The sequence below is a fragment of the Dermacentor albipictus genome, chromosome 1 (genome assembly GCF_038994185.2).
Source record: "Dermacentor albipictus isolate Rhodes 1998 colony chromosome 1, USDA_Dalb.pri_finalv2, whole genome shotgun sequence".
Classification (NCBI taxonomy): domain Eukaryota; kingdom Metazoa; phylum Arthropoda; class Arachnida; order Ixodida; family Ixodidae; genus Dermacentor; species Dermacentor albipictus.
Window position 1 is genome coordinate 429,116,277 of NC_091821.1, and position 24,617 is coordinate 429,140,893.

The window sequence follows — 24,617 nt, forward strand, 5'->3', positions numbered from 1 at the left end:
GAAGCGCGTTTATTAGGCTTACATGTTCTACACTGTCATGCGCCTCAGTGATATCCAAAGTGACTAAGGTTGCATATTTTTTCTGACATCGAGCTAGTTGAATACGACTTTCTAGGTCGACGTGGGCGCACCAAATCGAGCACCCACGCCTGAAGCCAAATTGGCATGGGCTCAATATCAAGTTCTTTATCAGCCGATTACCTATGCGGTCGTGTAAGATTCCTTCGATGAGTTTTGCTAGATTAGATGTAAGAGATATCGACTTATGTTATACGAAATAGATAAACCATTAATCGACGTAGACAGAGAAATATAGTGATGCGTTTCTTTTTTACGCTTGGTCAGTGATCAGAATGGCATTCCCCTTGCATTATCAGATAAGATACGGGATCGAGCAAGATCAAGCCTTACATATACACCGGCCTTGTTTCCACGAAGATAGCTGGCGTATGTCTCACTTTCTCGGCTCTGACCAAGTCGAGCGAGGTCTTTAAAGAAAGTATCAGTGTGCCAATAGCCGAATCTTTCGAATAACGAAGCCAATATTGGGTTATTCAATTCGATCTTCAATTCTATAGTCACTATTCGTAAATGCTAATATTTTTCTACCGAATATCTCAAACAGCCAACCGTGCGTGATAAAACATGAAATTCGTCCAAATGTGCGACAAATTTAATCCCGGCGGCCATAGTAGACAAAGAACGCGAGAAATTAAATAGGGAAGCACGCTATGAATTTTTCAGTGAGTCAGAGTGTTCCGGCTAACCACCATCACGAAAATTGTCACTACAGCGCACATATATATACAGCACAAATGCACGTTTCTGCCATTTCACGCGAGTCCACGCGTGAAGGCTGTTCAACCGACACGCCGTCCTAACCCTCGGTGCTCTAAATGACCCTTTCCCTCCCGTCGCCGATCCCCGTAGCTCCCATTCGAAAGACGTCCGTCGTTCGGCGGCGCCCCAAACACGACCAGTTCAAAGGGACGCCGATCTTCACCAGGCGTCGTCGTCGTCACCGGGGCCCGAACTGCAGCCGTGTCTCCGCCTTCTTCGCGAACGTCGCCTCTTTCCCCCGCGTCGTCGGTTCCGATGATGCCGCTGGCGGTTGCACCGCTCTCCGACGCGCCGCGACCACGTGCCTTGGGACCTGGCGAAGCTAGTGAGGTGGCCCGTCTGCTCCCAAGCGGCAGCAGCGGTACTCCAGTGGCGCCGCGTTCGAGTTCGCGCGTCTCGGAGGCCACGGACGGCTTCGTCGCCGTCAACGCCGTTGCCTCGTACGTACACGGCTCCATTTGCGGCGGCCCGGTCAACAGGCTGCGCCAGGCGTAGACGAGCAGCCAGGCGATTCCGAAGACCACGACGCACATGTAGACGAACACGCATGCCGCGGCGGCCTCGGGGGCGTCTTCCTCGTGGTCCCCGACCGCCTGGACGCCGCCGGTTGCGAGTCGCATGGAGGGCGGCCTCTGCTCATGGGGAACGGGCGCAGCAGAAGCCGGGTTGGGGACGCCCTCGGTTGTCGCAGCCACCGGCTTTCCGGCAAGCAGATCTGAGAATCGTTAGAGGGGAAAGTGAAACTGCGCGTGTTAACCAAGAATTGTCTTTTATAAATTTCTGCGCATACAACGCTTCTCATAGAACCGACTTGAGGGATCTAGCACCCAAGAAAATGCACAATGGAGTACAACGCGGTGGAGCGAACCGGATAAATTTTGGTCCACGGGGCTCGTTTAACGCACATTTAAATATACACGCACAAGCGTTCCTCTCATTCCATCTCCATAGGAATGCGGCAGCCACGGCCGGTGACCGAACCCGCCACATCGTGCACAGCAGCAGGACGCTATGCCTACAGTCTCCGCGGCGGATACGGTTTCTGAATCTGAACTGTTGAACGCGAAAGCTGCAGTTGAAAAGCACAAGGAGGTTAATAAACAAAAGTTTAGTGGAAGAAGTTTTATCCGTATTCAGACTGAGGTGGGAAAGGTTTAGTATTTGTCTATCAACTTCCTAGCAACGACTGTTTGCGACAATAAGGGGACACTGAAGAGAAAAATTATCCGAGCTCTACTAGCAAATTTCTTTTCTACAGTACCAAAACCAGTCACTCTTACTGGGACACAACGCTTGACATAAGCCAGAAAGTACGCAAGGCGAGCGGTGATGCCGTCTAGAAGTTCCCGCGCCCAGCAACGTGCCGTGACGTCATGGACTTTGACGTCCTCTGCTCAGGCATGCGGAGGTACCTTCATATCGGAAAGCTAGGCTACGCTGTACTCAAGATGGTCCGAACACTGAACTGAACAAGTCTCAAGAAGTTTTACAGCGCCCCGACAGCCCAAACGCGAGGTGATGTTCTTCAATATTCGCGACGTCACACTGAGGCAACCAGGCTGAGCTTTCGACTCGAAATTCAAAGTGTAAATGTTTGACCTTCATTTTTGTTCTCCTGGCAATCAACCTGTAACCACGAAATTAATCATAGAATAATGAGCGAATACGGTATCAGACTATTAGTCTCTCGCTTTAGTGTCGCTTTAACGTATACTTAATGGATGCCAACAGAAGGAATGCGCAGTTAAGAACGACAGAAGACAGAAGGTGGGGGGCTGAAATTAGGAAATTCGCGGGCGCTAGTTGAAATCGGTTGGCGCAGACAGGGGTAATCGGAGAACGCAGGGAGATGCCTTCGTCCAGCAGTGTACATAAAAGATGATGATCATGATCATGATGATGATGATGATGTATGACTTGATCAATGGACACCACATAATTACTCGTCTCTTCATTCACTCCTATATTCAACCCTAAATTTGTCTAAACTGGCCTGACCTCTTGCTGCGTCGAAAGTCATCTCGCCTTAATCTTTTTCACAAAATCTGTTACTGTAAGTACGATTTGAAGGACGTCCTCTTTTATCCACCTCACTATATATGTTCAAGGACCGATCATCGCTTCAAGGTGGGTCTACCTTCTTCTCGCCCAAAATTGTCTTATGACTCTTTTGTTCCTAAAACAAGCGTCGCATGGAATCATCTTCCCTCTACAATCGAAAGCATAGCTGATGACCACCAGTTCAAGATCGCTTTACAAGATGCCGTGTAATAGTTTGTTGTTAGCTGCACGTTTTGCCATTTTTTCCCACTCCTTTCTGTACTGCCTTCCGACCCGGAAAGGAGCTTTAATTTATTTATTTATTTATTTATTTATTTTATTTATTTAGTTAGTTAGTTATTTAGTTAGTAACTGCGTATGAATGTAAAAAAATAAATAACTCAATAACTAAATGAGTAAATAAAAAATGGCCGTGGCTTACCTAAGGTTAACCCCAGTATGTGAAGCATACTAGCCTTTATTTTAACGCGACAGCGTTAAGGAGCTCGTGTCGCAGAAAAGCCGGTGTCGTCGGCGTCGGCTCAGGCGTGCGTCGCTTGCTCAGGCGCACATTTCGTTGTCGCGCCGAACGCTGCGTTGCTCGACGCTCAACGCGTCCGATGCGGGGCGCGTAGTCGCTGCGCCGTAGCCCATTGTCTTACACCCCTTGGCGGGTCGACGGGAACGCTCTCGCGTTCCACTCTTGAAGGCGAAGCTTAAGCGTCCGCTTTGCAGCTGTTATGACGTCATATGGTAGCTACGCGGCCGCGCGCGGCGCAGCAAGGAAGAGCGTGGTTGTGCGGCTAGTATGCTTCGCATAATAATGACATTTTTTCCCACTCGTTACCGCTGCTGCTAGGCCTCGCTGTCTCCGCGTAGGCGATAACACACACTCACCTGTTTTCTCACGAGTATGGGGAAGTGCGCCGCTCCGATGAACGCTTCGAGTCGTGAACGCCGCTCGGCGTTGTTCCGGCGTCCCCGTCGTCCGAGGCACGTCGTCATGCTGCCGCTTACTGTGGCGCCGGTTGTGGCTTGCTGCCGCCAACGTGGGAACCGAGGCACGTCTACCGGCCGCGTTCCCTCGTCCGGTCGGCTGCTCCTGCGTGAAGGCAGTGAAAAACGGAGTGCTGGCGTGAGGATCCTTGGGTCTGTCGGGTTGCTGTCCCGCCCTGCCATTCTCGGGCACCGCCATCTTCTTCTAATTCGTGGCGATGACGATGGAGCCACTTACGAACGGGAAACCATTATTGGCTCGTGAGGTGGAAAATCCCGCGTTGGCGTGACCACGCGATGGTACAAAAGAGCTGTGAACCCTCGACCTTTGGTAGGAGTCGAAGCGACGACCTTTGGTTTTAATTAAGGCGAAGTTAATTAGGTCACAGTTTATTAAGGTAGAGTTTATTAAGGCACTCGAGCCCGCAATCATCGGTGCGAGTAGAACCCTCGACTTTTTGTGGGAGTAGAAACCATGACCTTTCGCGTTGATAAAGGCACAATTAGTTAAGGCATTTTCTCCCACTCGTTACCGCTGCTGCTAGGCCTCGCCGTCTCCACGTAGGTAGGACTTTTGTTGGAAGTCGTACCTTCGACCTTTGGTGGGATGTGAACCCACGGATTTCGGTGTCATTTAGAGTGAAGTTAAAACGACTGAACGAGCACAGACGTCGCGCGGTGGTCGCAATGCTTTCGCCTTCATCCACGTAGGGATAACAAGTGCCCCTGCAATTTCTTTTAACCGTGAAATGCTTTTAGCTCCCGTTGGCGGCGACCTTCAAGTGACCCTGAGCCAAATGCCAGAGCCGTTATCCGGACACACCAACGAGTACATCCGCAAAAGTTGCAACAACAAAACGAGATCATCCGGGCAACCAGTCAAGACCGCATTACATAAGCTAGTTACTTTCCAAACAAGTTACAAAAAATATTGCTTCCGAGTTCTTCCAACTGTTCATTCACAAGATCACTCAAGCTGTACTTCTTCTGTAACTTCTCGTACGCTGAAGTTTTATTTGTTCTTTCTAATAGCGACGTTGACAAGGTAGATACAGGGCACAATACACTTTGTTGTCATCGTTTGGCGCTGAGACAGAGTTGACTGTGCTCTTTTCAACGCCAGCAGCCCCTGAAGTCCGCGGTGCGTTCGGCGCGCCGGCAGCGCCGGTAGGGCCGTGAATGGCCGTTTCACCGAGACGATACTTGCAATGAGGTTTTTTCTGTGGCAGGAAAATATTGCGTCTATCTGGACTTGTGAACAGTATGGCGTGGTGCGATGTGATGTGGTGGCTCGTATCACGATTGTGGCTAGTATCATCTCCAACCAACCTGCTTTTCCGGTAGTCATTTATTGCTTACATCTACTCTCGATTGCGGGAGAGTCAGCAATTCCTTAAGGCACTCACTCTGGTGAGGGTGCTCGTCATAATAGTCTACACATCATTTCGACTGGCCCCCTCACCGCATAGTTGGTAAATTTACGGGGCACCAGTTTTTTCGATTACGTGTTATGTGCACAGAGTTTTGCTAGGCAGTGGATCGAGAGGGGGAGGGGGACATCTCAATGAGTCGCACATTAGCTACGTCACTACAAGTGACGTCCTCTGTGCTGTCCTTGGTGTTGTTGTATTACAATATGACTATATATATATATATATATATATATATATATATATATATATATATATATATATATATATATATATATATATATATATATATATATGTGTGTGTGTGTATATATATATATATATATATATATATATATATATATATATATATATATATATATATATATATATAGATCGCATTGACGCTGCATTGCGTCAATGCCACTCATTACCGACGACAGTCATGACCAGATGGGTTCCGCCAATTTCCTTTTTTTGTTGTTTGTAGGTAACGTATATATTTAATTTATTGTGTTTTGACATTTTGACAATGTTTTAGATTACAAATGCAGAAACTTTCGCATTACGTACTTAACTTTTACATGTTAAGCCCACCGGTTCTGCTGGCGTCGACGAAAAAGTTAGCACGGCTCTAACGATGCTTCGCAAGGCGGACGACACACTGCCCCTTTCCAGTACACCATATCTATAAATAACTAACCTGCTCGAAGTCTAAATTACGAACGTGAAAAGTATGCTTATTACATAATATGAGATCAATTGAAATCTTGAATAGTTTCCTTGAGCTTCCACCACAACACAGTTGCCAACCCAAAACGCATGCTGTAGTGCCCCATGTACGCTGGCCGATCCCGAAAATAGTGCAATACCGGGCCGACCCGCGCCGGGGGTGAAGCAGTCTTTAAGCACTCCACCAACTTGCAAAAGTAAGTTTAATATCTTAGACCCAAATACAACCCATATCAGATATTAAGCTGACAAGAACAGATACTACACCTTGACACGCGACGGCCATGTCTGCGTTGGCACCGCCCTCTCTTTGTCGGCGTTCTAGGTGCTTGCGTATCTTCTTTCCTTTCCTTCCGTTATCCCGTGGTGGTGGTCCCGTAAGCGTGCTGCCCGCCACGACCGCGAGGCGGAAAGAAGTGCGCACCGTCCATGTGGCCCCGATCCCGCAAACTTGGGACGTTTCACTGGAGCAACGCCAGCTTTCGGAGGAAGTTTGTGTGGGACTAACTTTCTGTGGTCTGTGTTCTGTGCGACCGCTTGTGGTTTTCTAGTGACCTCACAACCATTACTGCATTGCGGGACGTCGACCAACCCATGATCGCCTTGGCTACGGTGAAGCAGTGTGCCCTCGAAATGCAGTGATGCGCGTGTCTGTTCTATGTGGTGGGATTCGTTAGTAAAAGGTGTCGTGCCGCGTTTTGCAACAATACATGGGTATGTGTATCCCGCGGGGCCTCATCATCTTCCGAGAGAGAGAGAGAAAACATTATATTTCGAATGACGTGGGGCGACTTCCTCGTAGGGTGTAGTCCTTCGTTCGGGGCTCCATCGGCTCGCGCCACTCCGCGTGCCCGTCGGACCAGCCGTCGCTGCTCTTGCGGGTCTAAGCTTGTCAGCGCAGTCTCCCAGGAGCAAGGTGAAGGTAAAGAATAGGGGAGTAACCCGGAGGGTTTGGGCACTCCCAGGTGGAATTATATACTGTGGGCTTTGCTCCATAGTACGGGCAGTATGAGGCATATTGTGTGGGGTGGAATAGGTGAACATAAAATATACAAGGAAATGATTTAGTTTGAAGCAGTCGCCACGCGACATCTTCTTGGTTATGTGGAATATTTGGTGGGGGGAAGTGTCTCCTGCTATCTATGTAATGTTGTAGAGTTTCAGTGTAGTTCAGTGGTTCTGTCGGTGAGTCCTCTAGGATGGACAGCTCTTCCAATGGCGCCCGGTCAGCGAGCTCTCGGACTACAGTATTAGCGCGTTCATTACCGTGTGTTTAGACGACACGCACCCTGTGTAACGCTGTCAGGTGCGATGATGTAAGGATGCAATTTGTGTAGGGTATTGCCATCCCTCTTGCCAAACTCCTGCTTGTGGTCTATGAATCAGTGACCATTGTGATGGGTCCATCCGATGCCGGTATCGTTGAAGCGTGTACAATATCGCTAGCGCGATAGCAGCCTTTTCCGCCCAGCCACTGTTCAGAGTGTTGAACGTGGCCGAAGCCCTCAGGATGCCTCTATCTAGTACGGCTATACACAGTGCACGTATCTTTAGGTACTGGGCCAGGTCGGTGTATAAGAGCGGTGTCCGATGTGTCATCGCCAAGGAGTCCAACCAGGGCTTGTGCCCTTGCCTGTCTTCAGCCTTCATCACAGTCAGGGTGTAGATTCCGGGGAATTCGGGGAATTCGGGGTGCGTGAATTTTATTTTCAATGCTAACAGCAAGAAGTGTGCGGTCTTCTGAGGCTCAACATCGTGAAGGAGCGACTAGTCGTGCCTCATCTTCCATTTTATGTACATACGGCGTTTGACGCACGGCAATGGACAGCTCACCATCTCATTAAAGGGCTCACATACACAGCTTCGCTGGTCGTCCACCTTCACAGAGTGGAATGGCACTGAATTTTTGTTTCTTAATAATTTTTATTTCTTGAAAGATGGCAAAACTCAGTCACTGAGAAATCACTTAAGTTCAGTGTTGATGGCAACATAGTTAGCTTTGTTGTGTTGCCAAATTTTTTATACTGAAATCTAGTAAACAACATGGGTATCGGGAGTGTAAGCTGAAGCAACTTACGGTCACTAAAACCGTCAAAAATTAACACAGGACACACGGTTTCAGGTGCAGTAGTTAGTGCCAAATCTGAAAGGTTATTGTCACGGTGGGTTGATTGATTACCTGAAAAAGATTTAAGTCCAAGGTTAATTCACTGAAATCGGTTCATGCACGATTCTGACAAGCATGGCCAATTGGTTTGGCGAAAATTGAAATCGCCAAGCAGATAAACATAACTAGTTGAACAATTCTACATGGCAGTAACAATGATTACGCGCAGTTTATCAACAGATGGAAGGGACATTTCAGGAGGGCGGTAACAGACACCAACTAATATGTTTCCACAAATGGTTTGACAGGCAGCCCAGATAATCTTAAGTGATCACGAAGTGTGAACTTCATAAGAAAAAATCCTTTTATTTATTGCAAGCAAGACATCACCGCCCCTCTTATCATTGCAGTCATGCCGATAAATACTGAATATGTCATTTTCTATAAATATTTCACCGTCTGAAACATCGTTGTGCAGCGATGTTTCTGTTAGGGATAGATTGTAGGAATTGCTATCTTCCTTAAAGGAGCAGAACTTATCGCGATTAATTAGTATGCTACGTAGGTTAGTGCACGATATTCTGAGCAAGCGACACGAGGCAGTATAAAGGGGTAGTTCAGGGACCCTGTGCATCCGTAGATGTTTTTTTTTAGCTATCTGCTACATAATGTGACGGTGCCTCTGTCAACATCGTACATGTATTTCTTGTTCTTAATGTGCATTTTGTCAAGTGAAAGTTTGCATGATTTGCCCTGTGCGCTTGCATATTACAGCAGTTTTTTCTTCGTAAGCGAGTGCTTGCCGCGAAATCCTCGCGAACACATAAGCAGGGACCTTTTAGCTTCCTTGCAGAAGCCAAACTGTTATAGTTGTCTTTAAATGTGACAGGCTTTGCGATTATTGGCCAGCATTTGTCATTAGCGAATCGACCAATTCTGTGCACTCGTTCAGACCGGTCGCTTGATGAAGTAGCTCCAACCTTTCAGCGCACAGTTTGATGACTTTTTGCTATGAAGTTGTCCAATCTTCACCAGACTCATCGCTGATGCCAAAAAAGTGCATTTCATCAACGCAGTCTGTTTTCGGCGTCCTCGCACCTTGAAGTTATGGTTTTTAACTAGCGTGAAAATGACTGGATGCTGCCAGGTGTGTCTGTTCCAGAGGTTTTACGTAGGCTAAGGGTGGACTCGAGAGTGGCCACTCTGTCCTTAAGGCACTTCAACTCAGCGTCTCTGGCGTCCTGCTTCTCTTTTATCCCCTTAAGTTCAACCAAAATTGCAGTTTGGCCTGGTTCTATCCTGCGTACAATGTCTAACACAGAATCTTCTGGTTCAGGATCAAGTTCGATATCTCCCGACAGCATCAAGCGTAACGAGACACAGAAATAAGCATGAAGTCGCACAAAGCAGCACAGTGCGCGCATGACGCAGTCATGGAGCTCAATTTGGCACAACTACGCTATTAAGACTTATTTGGAACGACTCCGCACTTAAAGCCGCTGGTAATGTCCAGGTAACCAACCTGTAACAATAGAAGCGGTGAGCGTTCCATTGCCGTAGCGACGTCGTGAAATGTGATCATGTAACCTTTGAAATATAGCTTTAATAGTTTCATTGTTATCGCCATTTGCCTCAACATTGTTCACGCTCTATGTTGCCCGCTTTTCAGCCACCCCTCATTGTAGTTATGCGCTAATGTTTGGAATCATCATCATCATCATCATCCGCTGTGGGTATGCACCAAACCATTAGCAGGTTGTGAAGAAAAAAAGGACGGACAACTCCGCTTGGGCCTCAAGCCGGTTTTACGCATCTTTCCCCTATTTTGTAAGGACAGGGCGCAGAGAAGGCCACCAGCCACGACGAGGCAAAGCGTCGAAGACCACGACCCATTCTTGAAGCCATTGAAGCCATTCTTGAATGATTTCGTCGAATCGGCCCATTCCGTGAGAACACAGTCTGTGTCAGCCTGCCTGACATGGAATTCGGCCCGCAGGACGATGGCCGTACGCCGATGGAGCTCAACTTCCAGTGCGCGCAGGACCAAGCGGACCACGCACCGAGTGTGCCGCTGCAGGTGCCACTGCCGACGAGCTCCGCTGACTTGCCGCACCACCTCCTTCCTGCTGTTCCAGAGGCTGCTGCAAACTCATCCGGCGAACACCACCAGCAGCAGCAACAACATGTCCAGCATCGTCAGACCTTGTTTAAAGATATGGACGCGTGGGCTGATACAATCTGGCCCCACGAACAGACGGGCTCCTCACACACGACTCAAGTCCTGTGGTCCCGAGTCGAGCCGATCGAACCTTACTTGGGCAAGCCTCGACCGCCGTCTCCTAGCCGCCTGCAGACTTCGTTGACGACGTGTGTCGCGACGGCGAAAACGGTCTGCCTCGCTTTCGTGGTGCTGGCCGTGGTCGCCCTGTCCGTTTCGCTACTCTCCATGATTGGTGACCTACCCGCCGCGACGCCTCGCAGCACAGAAGTCGGGGCCGAAGACTTCCCACTTCCCACCGCGATTTTTAATGACGAGGTGGACTTTTCTGTTATTCCCCAATCATCGCCCCCCGTTGAGGAAGAGTCGAAAAGCGAGGCCCAAACCGACGCATCCGCCTATCCTGTAGTAAGAACCTATTCGAGGGTTGACGCCCAGCCGAGGTTCCATGAGGGGCGCGCAGTGTGTCGTCGTTGCGATGCGCGCGTAGTGGTCGAAACTGTTGACCTGGAAAAAAGGCGCCATGACGTCACAACGATCGAGTACGCCCACGGCGCTGGTCAGGATGAAGCCATGCGTAGTGCGGAAAGGGCCGCGCCAACCGGGCGTGACAGTGGAACTCTTCTACCTCTGAGGAAGCGTGGAATGAATTGATCGTTCGTGAGACCGTGCCGACAATCTTATTTTGCTCAGACTGATTCACAGGCTCCACAGCATTCTTATGGATGCAGTTCGACTTCTTTCCTCAAGTGTAATAGCGTTGGCAGCGCACAGTGCACTCATCAGCTCATGTTTAAACCTTTGTTCAGGTTGTCAACTGTTTATGTGCACTTTCTTTATTCCATCTTGAGGATGCCCTCTTAGGTGCTTGTGGAAATTGAGTAATGTGAATGTCATAAAAGTAAAAACACTTCAGTCCTTTCAGTCAAAGTCCCGTCCCCTTAATGTGCACCATAATTCATTCGTGTCTTGAAGCACGCCTAGCATGTCTGCGCTAAAGTGGTGGATGCATGCACAAACAGATGACGACTTCCGTACTTCGCTTATACACTTTACAGCTTTCTTTGACGTATGGACACTCTTTCTGGCAGAGAAGCAAAGCAAAGAAAACCGATCTGTGCTTGCTACGAGGAAGCCAACTTAGTCGCCTTCTTCCTTCAGCTGCTATAATTTAAAGAGCCGACGGCCATTGATGAATCGTGTACGGCCTTTTGTTCATATATTAAGTCGCCTGCAAATACTTACTCTCGCAGCTGCACGTGCTTGACTTTCAGAAAGTGCTATAGGCTATCGAACGCGATTTGTCCTCCCTCTCGATCCCAAACATTACATGGTCAGTCCGAAGCGGATCGCACATCGGATCATACTAGAAAAATTTAGTCAACTTGTTAATGGTGACAGGCGTATAACCAAACGGCATAAAGTCGTCCAGAGCCATGGTTGAGGAATAATCTCTGTAGAGATACGAATGAACAGCAACGAACGCCGGATTGACAATTCCTTGGAAAACACACTAAAGAGAAAAAAAATATCCGAGCTGCACTGGTAAATCATCTTTCATCAATGCCATAAAAAATCCACATCTAGGATAGGCTTGATAAGCCAGAAAGGACGCAGAAACAAGAGACAACGGGCCACGCCGGCTTGGAGCTGTCGCACCTGCTCGTCATGACGTCACGGGGTTTTGACGATGTCTGCTCACGCCTATAGTTAACGTTTCATCGGTAACTGTGCATTACATTTTATTATGAAAGCGCCGAGTACACAAATGAGCAAGTTTCGATATGTTTGAACGAGTTACAGTGGCCCAAACACAAGCGAATACTTTTAAATCAATGATGTCACACTCACGTAACGTCGCTGGGGTTTCGGCGCGCAATTGAAAAAAAAATGAAATTTTGCTCTTAGTTTTCTCTTAATGATCAACATATTACTGCGAATTCGGTTAACGAGTGTTGAAAGAACACTTAACTGACCTAGTGTTTCTAGTGTCCCTCTAAGCTATGTTACTTCCTGTCGATTTTAGAAAATTACACAGTGGCAGTTGGGCTGGCTTACTCCTCGTCGATTGAAATCATGGTGAAACGAGTCAACGCAACTGTTGCTATCTTATGGCGCCTTTTTTCGGCAGCTTCAAGTTTGTTGATGAGGAAAATCAGTGCAACAAAAGACACCCACTACAGAAGAGGAGACGAAGACAAGAACAGCAGATAGAATAAACGATAACATTCGAGTAAGTTTCAAATCATGTTGGCACGTTTCGCGCTCAGCGATAACTCGTAGTTGTTAGCGGGTGAAATGCACTCCCCGAAAAAATTATGAATAGGAAGGAAGGAAATCAACTTTATTCAGGTCCTGCAGGCCACGAGAGGTTTGGGCTCTCATGGAGTGGGCGTCTCCCACGACGGAACCGGGAGGTTGAGTTTCCTGGCGGCGTCGTGGACCTGCTGGACGGCCCAGAGTTGGAGAGCGAGTTCTTCACTCCGGATTGCCTCTTCAAACTTGCGCTTGTCCTGGTCGTAGTTTACGTGAGCTTGCGAGCACGGCCAGAGTAAATGATGTACGTTAAGGGATGTATTGCAATTGGTGCAATGAGACTTGTCGTAGAGCTCAGGCATGTAATGGTGTAATCTGTTTTGAGTGGGGTATGTGTCTGTCTGTAGCATTCTGAGTGTAACCCCTTGAGCTCGAGTGAGCGTGCGGTGTGGCGTGCTATACTGTCTGCGTTGTAGGTAGTAGTGTTTAGTGATCTCATTGTATGTAGTGGGCGCGTCCTTATTCTCCGAGTGGTTGGGTGAAGCCGCGCGGTCTGTAAGCGCGCGCGCAGCCTCGTGTGCCGCCTCGTTAAGGTTGGGGACGTCGCCGATCTTTGGTAAGTGTGCCGGGAACCAGTATATGAAGTGGTTCTTAATCTCTTTCTTTGAAACAATCCTGAGAGCCTGTGCGCAGACCGTGCCCTTTTGGAATGCTCTGATAGCGGCTATTGAGTCGCGGTAGATATGGGAAAGATTGTCATCGGTGAGCGCAACAGCGATCGCAACCTGTTCGGCCTGCTCAGGCTTCCTTGCAATTACCGTGGCTGCATATCTTGTGGATCCACGGCCATCCACAACCGCCACTGCGAAAGCTTTGTTTCCCGTGTATGCCGCCGCGTCCACAAAAGCTGAGCGTTCACGGTTCGCCAAGGCTTGGTTAAGAAGGAATTGTCCTCTCGCTTGTCGTCTGCCCCTGTTGTTTTCGGGGTGTACGTTTCTGGGTATAGGACGGACCATGATCTTGGCGCGGATGTCCCGTGGGATGTCCGCAAAATCTTTTGTTATGTCTCCTTGTGCAAAGCCTAGCTTCTCTAGGATCGTGCGCCCCGGAGGCGTCGTCGAAAGCCTAGCAAGCTGGGCGCGCTGCTGGGCTTCGGCAATTTCATCCAGGGTGTTGTGCATGCCCAGGTGCCCCAGCTTCTCGTTGCTGGTGCTGGTTGGAATGCCGAGGACTTGCTTGGTGACCTTTCTGATTTGGGCATTCAGTCTGTCTCTTTCAGATCTCGTCCAATTGAGCATTGCCGCAACGTATGCGAAGTGACAGGTGACGAACGCGTGTATTAGTTTGATGAGATTATGTTCCCTAAGGCCCCTGTGTCTATTGCCAATTCTTCTGATGAGCCCAATAGCGTTGTTGGTTTTGGTGATGAGCTTTTGAACCGTAGAGGCATTGACGTCTTTAGTCTCTATGATCATACCCAGGACTCTGATTTTATCGACAAACGGTATGGCGTGTCCCGAAGTGGTTCGTACGGTAATTTCTTGATTATAATCGAAGTCTGACGAGTATGGCCTGCGGCCCTTCTGCGTGGGTCTGCGTACGAGCAGCTCCGACTTGGTAGGCGAGCATCTGAGTCCTGTGGGAATTAGAAATTATTCTATGGCGTTCACTGCTTCTTGCAAGATGTCCTGCACCATGCCCGGGGTTCCTTTGGACACCCACATGGTGATGTCATCTGCGTATATGGTATGCTCGAGCCCGTGGATCTGCCCTAGTTTTTCAGCAAGTCCCGCCATGGCAAGGTTGAAAAGCATAGGGGAGATGACCGAGCCTTGGGGAGTGCCCCTGCTCGCCAGCGAGAGAGTCTCCGTGGAGAGGTCGGCAAATCGGAGCGTAGCCGTCCTGTTATCCAAGAATGACTTGACGTACGAGTGGAACCTAGCTCCGAGGTTGAGTTTAGAAATGGTGTCCACAATGTATTGGTGAGAGAGGTTGTCGAACGCTTTCTCTAGATCCAACCCAAGAATGGCCTTGGCGTTTCTAATGGGGTCATCAATGATTTGGTGCTTGATTAAAATCATGGTGTCTTGAGTTGATAGACCGGGTCTAAATCCGATGAGGGTGTGTGGTAATAGTCCCTTGGTTTCGAGGAATCTGGAGATTCTGTTCTGAATGGCGTGTTCCGCCGCCTTACCCACGCACGACGTGAGTGATATGGGTCTGAGGTTCTCGACGCCCGAGGGCTTGTTGGGCTTTGGAATGAGAACCGTGGTGGCGTTCTTCCATTCCGGTGGGACCCTGCCGGAAGCCCAGACCTGATTGATTTGATCCGCTAGGAACCGGACGGAGTCTTCGTCCAAGTTACGAAGGGCCTTGTTACTAACACCGTCCGGACCTGGGGCCGATGTGCCATTCAAGTTTTGAAGGACGGTCCTGATTTCTTCCAGGGTGAAGGGTTCCAGGGTGAAGGTGAAGGGTTCATCGAGGTCGGGGTTGTCAGCTCCCGTGTACGGGGAACCGGATGCCTCGGCCTCATTTTCGTGGCTGCTCGAGAGTGGCATGTATCTTTCGGCAAGTCTTGCCATAAATTCCTGCTCGGTGTAGTTTTTGAGTTCACGTTTCGCTATCTTGTCAGCCGCCTTAGTCTGGGAGCTCCTGGTTTGACCTTTGTTAAGAAGGTGTTTGAGTAGGTTTCAAGTTTTTCCATATGTCACGCTGCCATCGGCCCTTGCACATACTTCGTACCATTGTTGGTTGGAGAGTACTACACAGTGGTGCTCAATGTCCTTGTTCAGTAATGCAATCTTTTTCCTAAGTCTTCTATTGAGTCTCTGGGTACGCCATCTCTGCAGTATGGATCTTTTCGCTTCCAGCATGTGAGCGAGCTTAGCGTCCATCCCGATTGTCTGGACATCGGTTTCTATTTCCTTGGTCGCATTGCGGGCGTCCTCCTTTAGTTCTTGCGTCCACTGTTCTAGTGTAGCGGGCTTGTCGGTACGTTCCTTTCTTATCTGTCTAAACGCATCCCAATCCGTGTATCTCCACTTTCGTAGTGGTTTCAAGGCGATTGCTATTGACGTTTCCACAATGTAATGGTCGCTGCCGAGGTCGTCGCCGGTATTATGCCAGGTGGCCCCCTCGGTGTTGAGAATGAATGTGAGGTCTGGGGTGGTCTCCCTCGAGACCGAGTTGCCCATCCTGGTAGGGTAGAGCGCGGACGTGATAAGGTTGAGGCCCATCTCTTCCGCATCGGTGGCAAGATTTCTGCCTTTGGCGCTGGTGACGCCGTAGCCCCATTCTACGTTTGGGGCGTTGAAATCTCCGGCAATAATCAGTGGGTTGTCCCCGGCTTTGTCCCTGGCCTTCTTCAACAGTCTCCTGAAACTTTGCGTTCTGTGGTTAGGGCTGCTGTACATGTTCAGTGCTAGTATGCTCTTAGCCTTCTTGCCTTTGGGAAAGACTTCGATGAACAAGTGCTCGCATTTGCTGTCCGGATTACTTCTGTCAATTTCGGCCCACGCGAGCCTGTTACTGACAAACGTCGCTACGCCGCTGCTGGCTTTTGTTGGTGGAACGGCAATTGTTTCATATCCCGGAAGTGTTGGTGTGTCGGTGTTGGTCTCTTGAATGAGTATGATGTCCGGCTTGTCATTAACATTCATACTCATTCAAGAGACCAACACCGACACACCAACACTTCCGGGATATGAAACAATTGCCGTTCCACCAACAAAAGCCTGCAGCGGCGTAGCGACGTTTGTCAGTAACAGGCTCGCGTGGGCCGAAATTGACAGAAGTAATCCGGACAGCAAATGCGAGCACTTGAATACCTAAGTGCACTTGTGCGCATGAAAACAAAAAGGGGGGGGGTGGCTGTATGTAGTGATGAGCCTGTCATGATCTGTACACGGATACATCATTAAAGATCTATTTTTTTGGCACTTTTATAAGCCAAATCTTATGCATTAGGATTATTAATCCGAGTCTTGTGGACCGTGCGCGCCAGTGGACAACGTCGAGAGCCCTATGAGCTGTGTATCACGGTGTCGGCGAATGCACATTCTTTTGACGTCTTCATCACAAATAAATTCGACGACTCAAAGTCATGTTCGACAAACTTTACAAGGCTAACGTAGCATCAAGAGATAGGCGCGAAACACTCTGCATATTTTCCCTCAATACATACGGAAGCGAAAAGAGCGAAAGAAATGGGAGAGAGAAGCGAGTGTTCTGCTTTGTTCCCACGAAGTCGTAAGCCAAAGCTCAACAAAAAACGAGCCCCGCGGTTTCCCTCCTCTTTTCGTTCATTCATAGCGAGTGTCTCGAGTACTACCTAGTGGTCTTGATGCCACTAGGTAGCATGCGAGGCTTTATTAGCCGATTTATTAGTGGCGCCATCGGGCAAGAAAAGGGGTGTTCCACATCCCCCCACTATGGCGCTGAGTGGCGCTCCCAGGACAAGATCAAATAAACCATAAATACCGAAAATTCTGGCCGGATTGATAACTGTCGCCGTCGCACAATTGGTAGTGCAGCGCACGCATGATGCAGAGGTTGCGGGTTCGGTACCCACCGGCGCCAAATTATTTTTCGCCCACTTTCATTTCCCCTTTCATTATTTTCTACATTTCAAGTACAACCACAGCTAATTTCCCCGTAACTTTCCTTCACTGCTCTGTCTGCTGGCGATGTGTGTGTGCGTGTGTGTGTTACATATTACCATAGGAGCACGTTTATTGTTTTTCCAAACAGTTCTCCTTAAATGCCCATGTCGTCTTCACCCGCCGCGGTGGCTTAGCCGATTTAGGGTGTTGCGCTGCTAAGCACGAGGTCGCGGTATGGATTCCCAGTTACGGCGGCCTCATTTTGATGAGGTCGATATAAGAAAACGCGCATGTCGCGTGCATTGGGGGCCCATAAAGATCTCCCGGTGGTCAAAATTATTCCGAAGTACCCTGCTGCGGTGCGCCCCCCATAATGAAATCGCAGTTTCGGCACGTAAAACCCCACAATTCAATTCCACGTTGAATTCCTTTGTTTCGTCGTATACCTCTTCTAGTCTGCCCTGTTGATATTGCATGCAGATCCAACGCACATGCTGGAATCAATGTGAAGCGAAGCATTGTTTATTGGTGATGCCTATCTGATGTTGTACAAAGACCGATTTGGTTTGATTCGGTTTGATTCGATTTATGCAGGAATCGCAGACGGACTTGCTTGTTCAGTGGGATTGCCCATGATCGGGCACTCACCCACTGACACATACTGAAAGGTTAAATGAAAGAAAATAAAGCAAGTTAACTTATCTCTTTAATACAATTCATCATTCCTTTAACAGGTCGGTGTGCTTCGGAGATTCATGCGAGCAAACATTATATGTTGAGGTTTATGTAGGAATGTATGTTCTCTTACGCAGAACAAAAGCGGGCATACTTGGTCAGCATACAAGGGTTGTATAGGCGCATTTGCTAGTAATTCCTTTCGGCGCTAGAAACACCCAGTGAAACTTAGTGTCCCAAGTTGGCAGTAAACGGCCAGAAACTGACAAATGCGAAAGTGGGCAAGAGATTCAAAGAAAGCTGAAAAACTCAAACGTTCAGAGCTGGCAGACCAGCTCTGGGCCGTCCGGCAAGCCGAAGATGCCGCCCGAGTCCAGGGACTTCGAGCCGCCACCTGAGGCCACCACACAAAGAACTGCCGGACTATTCTTCAATAAAGTTTCTTCTTCTTCCTAGTGCCCCTTGCTTCCTACTCATGTAAGGTTAAGAACCAGACAGTGTTTGATAACGGTTAGCATAACAACCACCGCAGCTTATATTCCGGAAAGCGTGTCATAATTTCCGCTTATCAGCATAACCCCTCGCGCCCTCCCAACGTGAGACTCTCGGACACAGAGTAAAAGCTCACGATTTGCTGGCATAACTTTCGGTGAAGATTTGCGACCATATATGGCGTAATGTGTTATGTAAGCGCTGTGCGATATATAATATGCAGATCGAGCTGTGGTTTGTGCAATCTATGACCGTGTTATCAGCCATAATAGTTGGCTGCAGCTTTAGGGAATCCTACGTTAGAAAACATGACGGCAGGGTTCGGGTGTCACTGCTAGGCAAGTTTATATATTAAACGGCGACAATCTGGCTCCCGTCACTTGGAAAAGACAAAACATGATGAACACTATAACAAGACTTCTGTATTGTCGCATACAATATCCCGTTCACGCTTCTTATTCGTCCTGCATGGTGCGATTGCTGGTCGTAATGCACTCGTAGGCGATGAAGAAGAAGAACACACGCTATATTGGCTTCTTGCCAGCTCACATCGGGTCAGCAATGCCAGCTCACGATGCCGCTTGTTCGGCAAATTGTTCAAACAGCGTTTACCAGACAGCCTTGGAGTATATCCCGATGGTGGAGCAACATAGCACGACGCCGAGGCCGCTTCAGCACTGGAGAACGTCCCAGGGCAACGCTGGAACGGCGTGTCCTCCAGGATCGAAAAGTCTGGAGATCCGCGGTGAATGGCGTACGTCAAATGCCACGCCAAATCCGACAAATCCGACAAATCCATCGGAGCGAGCGGCGACGCCAGCGGCCGCAAGCACAGCCGTCGGCGTCTCCAAGGAGATGGACCTGTGGGACGACCACTCGTGGCAGCGCTGCCTGATCGTCTACGTAGTCGTGCTGACCGCCGTAACGCTGGCTCTGATTGTCTTCTTCACGAGCTCCGCGCTGAGGCACCAGACGTTGGAGGAGACAGCAAGACGGGCGGCCACCAGGATCAGTCCCCAGGCCAGGATGACGGCCTCGAACGCGTCGGGTCCGCTGCCGGATCCGATGGCTGACAAAACTAGTCGCGTTGCCTGGGTACCGACTGTAGACACAACCTTGGTAGACCATGGAGGTTACGATGCGGAGGAAGACACCGTTACTGAAAACAAGAGCTCGGCAGCTTGACATGAAACCTGGCTCAACGTGTTGCTTCGTTTTATTTACTTTCGTTTTCCTCACATTCTTTCTTTCGAACCTGCTTTTTCTCTTTCTTTTTATCATTTACTTGTCCTGTCTCGTTTGTGCAACACATTCAATTCATGTGCATGCAATGTGCGGACTGACGTCATGCAGAGCATTGTATCCTAAGCCTCTGCCAGAAGCATGTCATGTATCTGTTTTGTAGTCGTCCCACGTGCAAGAACAAGAGCAGTCGGTGTTCGAGAGTGGCGCTAGCGAGCCGTCGATTCGGCCGTGCTGATGCCGCTCAGACTGCCGCGAGTCCCCTGAAATCTTGAAATCTTGAGCAATTAGACAAGAACACTGGGCTGTTTAGTTGTGAGCTTCACGATACATAATTTGTGGTGGCTAAAGTTAGACAGAACGCTAATAATTATGTAGTACAAAGGCATCCATTGAAGCTAATCAGAAATGCGTCACTGACGAAAGCCCGGGTGTAAGGTACGGCTGGCTTTCAGCCGCCATTTTCAAGTAACACAAAGTGATTGTGAACTAGTTGAGTTAATGTGGACGTTTAGTGAACAGATCGAGGACGTTTCACCCCTAGGTCACCCTAAAATGTCGACTAGTCCTACTTTGATCCACACGTCCATTTGGCTCGTATCTGACAATCTGCCCAAGACCATTCCAGGACATCTTAAGGGCGATTTCAGTATGTTCTCGGGATGTAACAGGCTTCAGTTAAATGAACAGTAAATTAAACAGTGTGCTACCATATGCAATTATATAAATGAAAGTTACATTCGCTCCTCTGCTGCAATGGACGTCAGCTATACGTCGCAACGCGTTTGATCGCGTAGCCCATTGCCGCCTGACTTCAAAGTTAAACGCACTAAGATTGGTTTCACTGACACTAACTTGGCTCCGGAACTGATTTTTTAATCACCGGCTATTTACAATCGTCAAAATCTTTCAGCGCCTCTTTTCTCTTCTGGCGTGCCACAAGGTAGCGTTCTTGGGCCGATACTATTCTTAATATACATTAACGATCTTGCTAATAACTTGCCATCCTGAGTGCGAATATTCGCAGACGAATGCGTTATTTACTGCCCTATAACCAGCCCCGATGACAACCTCATTCTTCAAACGACCTTCAGCTTACTTGGAATTGGTGTAACACTTGGGTTTACAATTACACTCTTAATTCATCTAAACGCAATATAATATCCTTCACTCGTAAATACTCAATCTCTAATTTTCACAGAGCACGTGCTGTTGGCCGAGTTGGTTATGCATGATTACAATGAAGGCGCCAAATAAAACAACGGGCGAAGTCAGGAGACACGAGAGAACAGCGTAGGCGCACTAACAACTGAGCGCTTTATTTCTTGACACAAGAATAAATACCTGCTGTCAAGGATCCAAACAACAAGAAGAAACAGGGCCGTCAGCCGTGGCTTCTTTGTGCGATGCAGATGACGGCCTTGTTTTCTGTAAACAAATTTAGTTGCCAGTGACACTATTCAGGTGCGCTGCTTCTTCGCAAGGTTTGGTGTCTTTCCCACCTAAGACGTGTGAAGGAACACGGGCCAGGAACAAGGCAGCGTGAAGATTACTGCTATGAGGAGTACGCCAAAGTCTGGTGACACGTCATCAACGTGATAGTGCGACTCTTCTCGGGCCTGAATCTCAATGAAGTCCATCAATCTTTTAAAAGCACCGCCAGGCTTTGATCCAGCCGACAACGCCTGCGATAGGCTGATCGGTGACATGTACCTTGCTCCGCCCCTTTGCCGCCATGAAAGTTCCTGCGCGCCGGGCGAAGAGCGCGCGTTTCGCCTGTTGTGCCTTGCACATCGCGGCGATAATTTCGTTCCGGGAGGTCCGAAATGCCTTGTTGCTGTGCGTTTGGGTGTCGAAACCGGACGAAAGATGGCAAGAAGTTATTTTGCATCGCGCGCGGCAACCAGAACCTAACCAGACGAAAAGTATGGTTACACAGAATTGCACGGACGGGCTTTGAACCGTCGGTAACAGCACGACTATGCGAGGCAAGTAACATACAACGATACAAAGGTGCCATAGAAAGTATACACGTGCGTGTGTCGAGCGGTGATAGTATTTCACTCGCGTGCATGAATGTTGAGGGCCGATGTTTGTGGAGATTTTTATTTTAGTTCGCTGTGAGCCCGCTGAATAGATCGGCATGACCTAGGATGCGAAGGACCGAAATGCCTTGTTGCTGTGCGGATGGGTGCCGAGATCAGACGGAGGGCGACAAGAAGTTATTTTGCATCCCGCGCAGCAAACAAAACCTAACCAGAAGGTAATTCTGGTTGCATAGAAATGGACGGAAAGACTGAACCGTCGGTAACTGCACGACTATGCGAGGAAAGTAACGTAGAGCGATACGAAGGTGCGAGAGAAAGTATACACCTGTGTGCGCAGAGCTGCAGTATTATTTCATTCGCGCGCATGAATGTTGACGGCCGAAGTTTGTGGAGATTACTGTTTTTAGTGCATTACGAGCCCATTGAGTTAGCAAGTGCAGTATGACCTAGCATGCAAGTAAATAGTGGGGCAGAAACGCATTAACTCGCTGACAAATATCCGCATTGCGTTACGTGCGATAAAAAATAAAATTCAGCAGCGAATTCTACTTTTACACTTTCCTGTGTTTGTGCGCGCGTTGTTAACTGCGCTTTACAGCATCTCCAAATGTATTTTCCAATATCCTAATCGTATTTTGTGCATTGCATATGTGAATAAATTAGGGGTGTGCGAATATTCGAAATTTCGAATACGAATCGAATATTTTCCTTATTCGAAGCGTATTCGATTCGAGAAAAGCATATTCGTAAATTCCCGAATATTCGAGGACGGCCGAATAATGGACGAAACGGCGAATATATTCGGACAGACTGTGAATAATTTAGCAATTAACGAATTATACGCTTGCTCCACATTCTCCTAAGAACATGTTTATTCACTGAGAGCTTCACATGATCCGCTCATTATCTGTATGCTCTGCATCAAGATGGCAAGTTGGGCCAGTTGGTTGGGATTCATAGTAAGGTTCGTTACAGCGCAACACAAAACAAGGACAAAAGAAGGTACAAAACGACGACACAGCGTTACAGCACTGCGATCTTAAGTGCTGTAACGAACCTTACTATGAATGTGTACGCTCTGTACCAGTCTATCTGCATCAGGCCCGTGAGACATGATCAGTTTCAATTTTTTTTTTACCAAGCTTTATTCCAGGGTTCTTTCATAACAATATATGATGTACTTTCGGGCTTTGTAAGTATGCGCAATAAAATATGCACCTAGAAAATGTTACCTGGACCAATGTTGTCACAGTGCATAGAGAGCCTTTACTTTCTGAACATGTTGAGCAGTCAATTTTCCTTCGCGATAATCTGTAACAAGCGTTTACCTGACAGAGCATTACCTTACATTACCTGAGTGGATTACCTAGAATGAGTGCCTCTTTAACCTGAAGCAGCCTCGTAAAATGCAATATTATTTTTAAAAGGGTAATAAAGCTATTGTTACCTCGTTTTGCAATATTTTAATAGTACACATATATTCGATATTCGATTCGATATTCGAAGACAGTTTTTCGCCTTATTCGTATTCGATTCGTATTCGAAAATTTCAATATTCGCACACCCCTAGAATAAATATATTGCTAAGTGCCTGCATTACTCTGTTTTTAAGAACGAATACTGCATAGCCACAGCTACTGGCCGTCAAATAATAAAGCGTAATACAGTATATCAAAGTACATTACATACAGCTGCGACCTCGTTCCTTCCAAGATTCCCTTACACTCGAGGATGTTTCAGTAATCGGCAGTGCCATTTTACTGATGAAAAACACACAACTGCAAATGAACATAAGAAAAACGCCACAAGCGATACGCGGATATCCAGCAAAAGACAGTGCAGTAATAGCTGGGTCAATCCGCGTGCGTTTCGTATAAGGGCCCTCTAATTCTTACGGGGATTTAGCGGTGCACGGAGGCGAAAAGGGATAAACACAACAATGCGCGTCATGATTCGAGTTTACGCGGCGACGTCGCACGGTTCACGAGAACAGTAAACCACATTCACACACGCGCACACACTACGCTCGATGTTGGTGTGCCGCGAGATCAGATCGCGCTGGCGGCCCGAACACGATCGAGGAGACACGCTGACACGATCCATACCACCTCTCCATCATGTCACGACAGTTGCACTGGCTCGTAGCATTGAACCACAAGACACAGCAGTCGTCGTGTAATCGCTACACGACAGACACACTCAGCGACAAGAAGACTGTTGGCGCACTCGTTTCCACAAACACACAGGATGTTGTTTAGTTGCCGTGAGGGTCGCGCGCTTTGGGAATCGCACGTTTGAGCGACGTTATGTCGAAAGTTTTCCGGTCCAAGCGACTGTCAGCCCTCATTTTTACACGACTCCTTCGTTCAATGCAACCGCTATCTGTACGCAGCACACTTACATGCAAAAGATTTCACAGAGCATACGGGATTAAGCGTAAGCAATCACCAAGGCTCGCGCGGCGATTGAGCGCAAACGAACGAAATGTAAACACGCAGAATCGAGGCGATCAAGCCCTCATTACGCTCTCTTGAGCTATTTTCTTGGAGCACTTATTTGAAATTAAAGGACTAAATTTAGCAGTTTGGGTCCTTCTTTCGTTTTTCGCCACAGTCAGGCACCAGAAGGTTTTATTTCCGCGCGTATGCAGATATTTTTTCACCTCACGAATGCCTCGGCGCCGCGGTTTAGCGTGGGCGCCGTCTGCTACAGGAACTTCCTAGGTGGCGCGCGCGGCAGATGGCGCTACCTTGAAAATTATAGAGGGACCTTAAATCTCAAGCCTCATAGACGCTCTCAAGTGGCAGACCTCCTCCGTTGCCGTAGAGGAGCTAGGGAAACGCGACCACGTTGATGGAGCCGATTGCGAGGCTGACGAAGGTGAGCTCGCTGCGCTTCCGCCATTGCTCCAGGTCGTCAAGCGGCATCGCGCAGGGCCCGGGTGACCAGCGTCCACGT

The 24,617-nt window shown here is 48.4% G+C and overlaps 1 protein-coding gene and 1 pseudogene across 1 annotated transcript in view; both read right to left on the reverse strand.

The window, feature by feature from the left end:
• Positions 1-657: 657 nt before the first annotated feature.
• The window catches only part of LOC135897779 (uncharacterized), a 73,223-nt gene continuing 49,263 nt past the window's right edge, over positions 658-24,617 (reverse strand). Inside the window, exons 2-3 of the mRNA XM_065426490.2 lie at positions 3,778-3,982; positions 658-1,555 (exon numbers count right to left, since the gene is read on the reverse strand). Of these exons, the coding sequence (XP_065282562.2) occupies positions 861-1,460 (600 nt within the window). The 5' untranslated portion in view covers positions 1,461-1,555; positions 3,778-3,982 and the 3' untranslated portion in view covers positions 658-860. The remainder of the gene's footprint in view (positions 1,556-3,777; positions 3,983-24,617) is intronic.
• On the reverse strand, positions 6,124-6,303 carry LOC135897828 (U2 spliceosomal RNA; annotated as a pseudogene).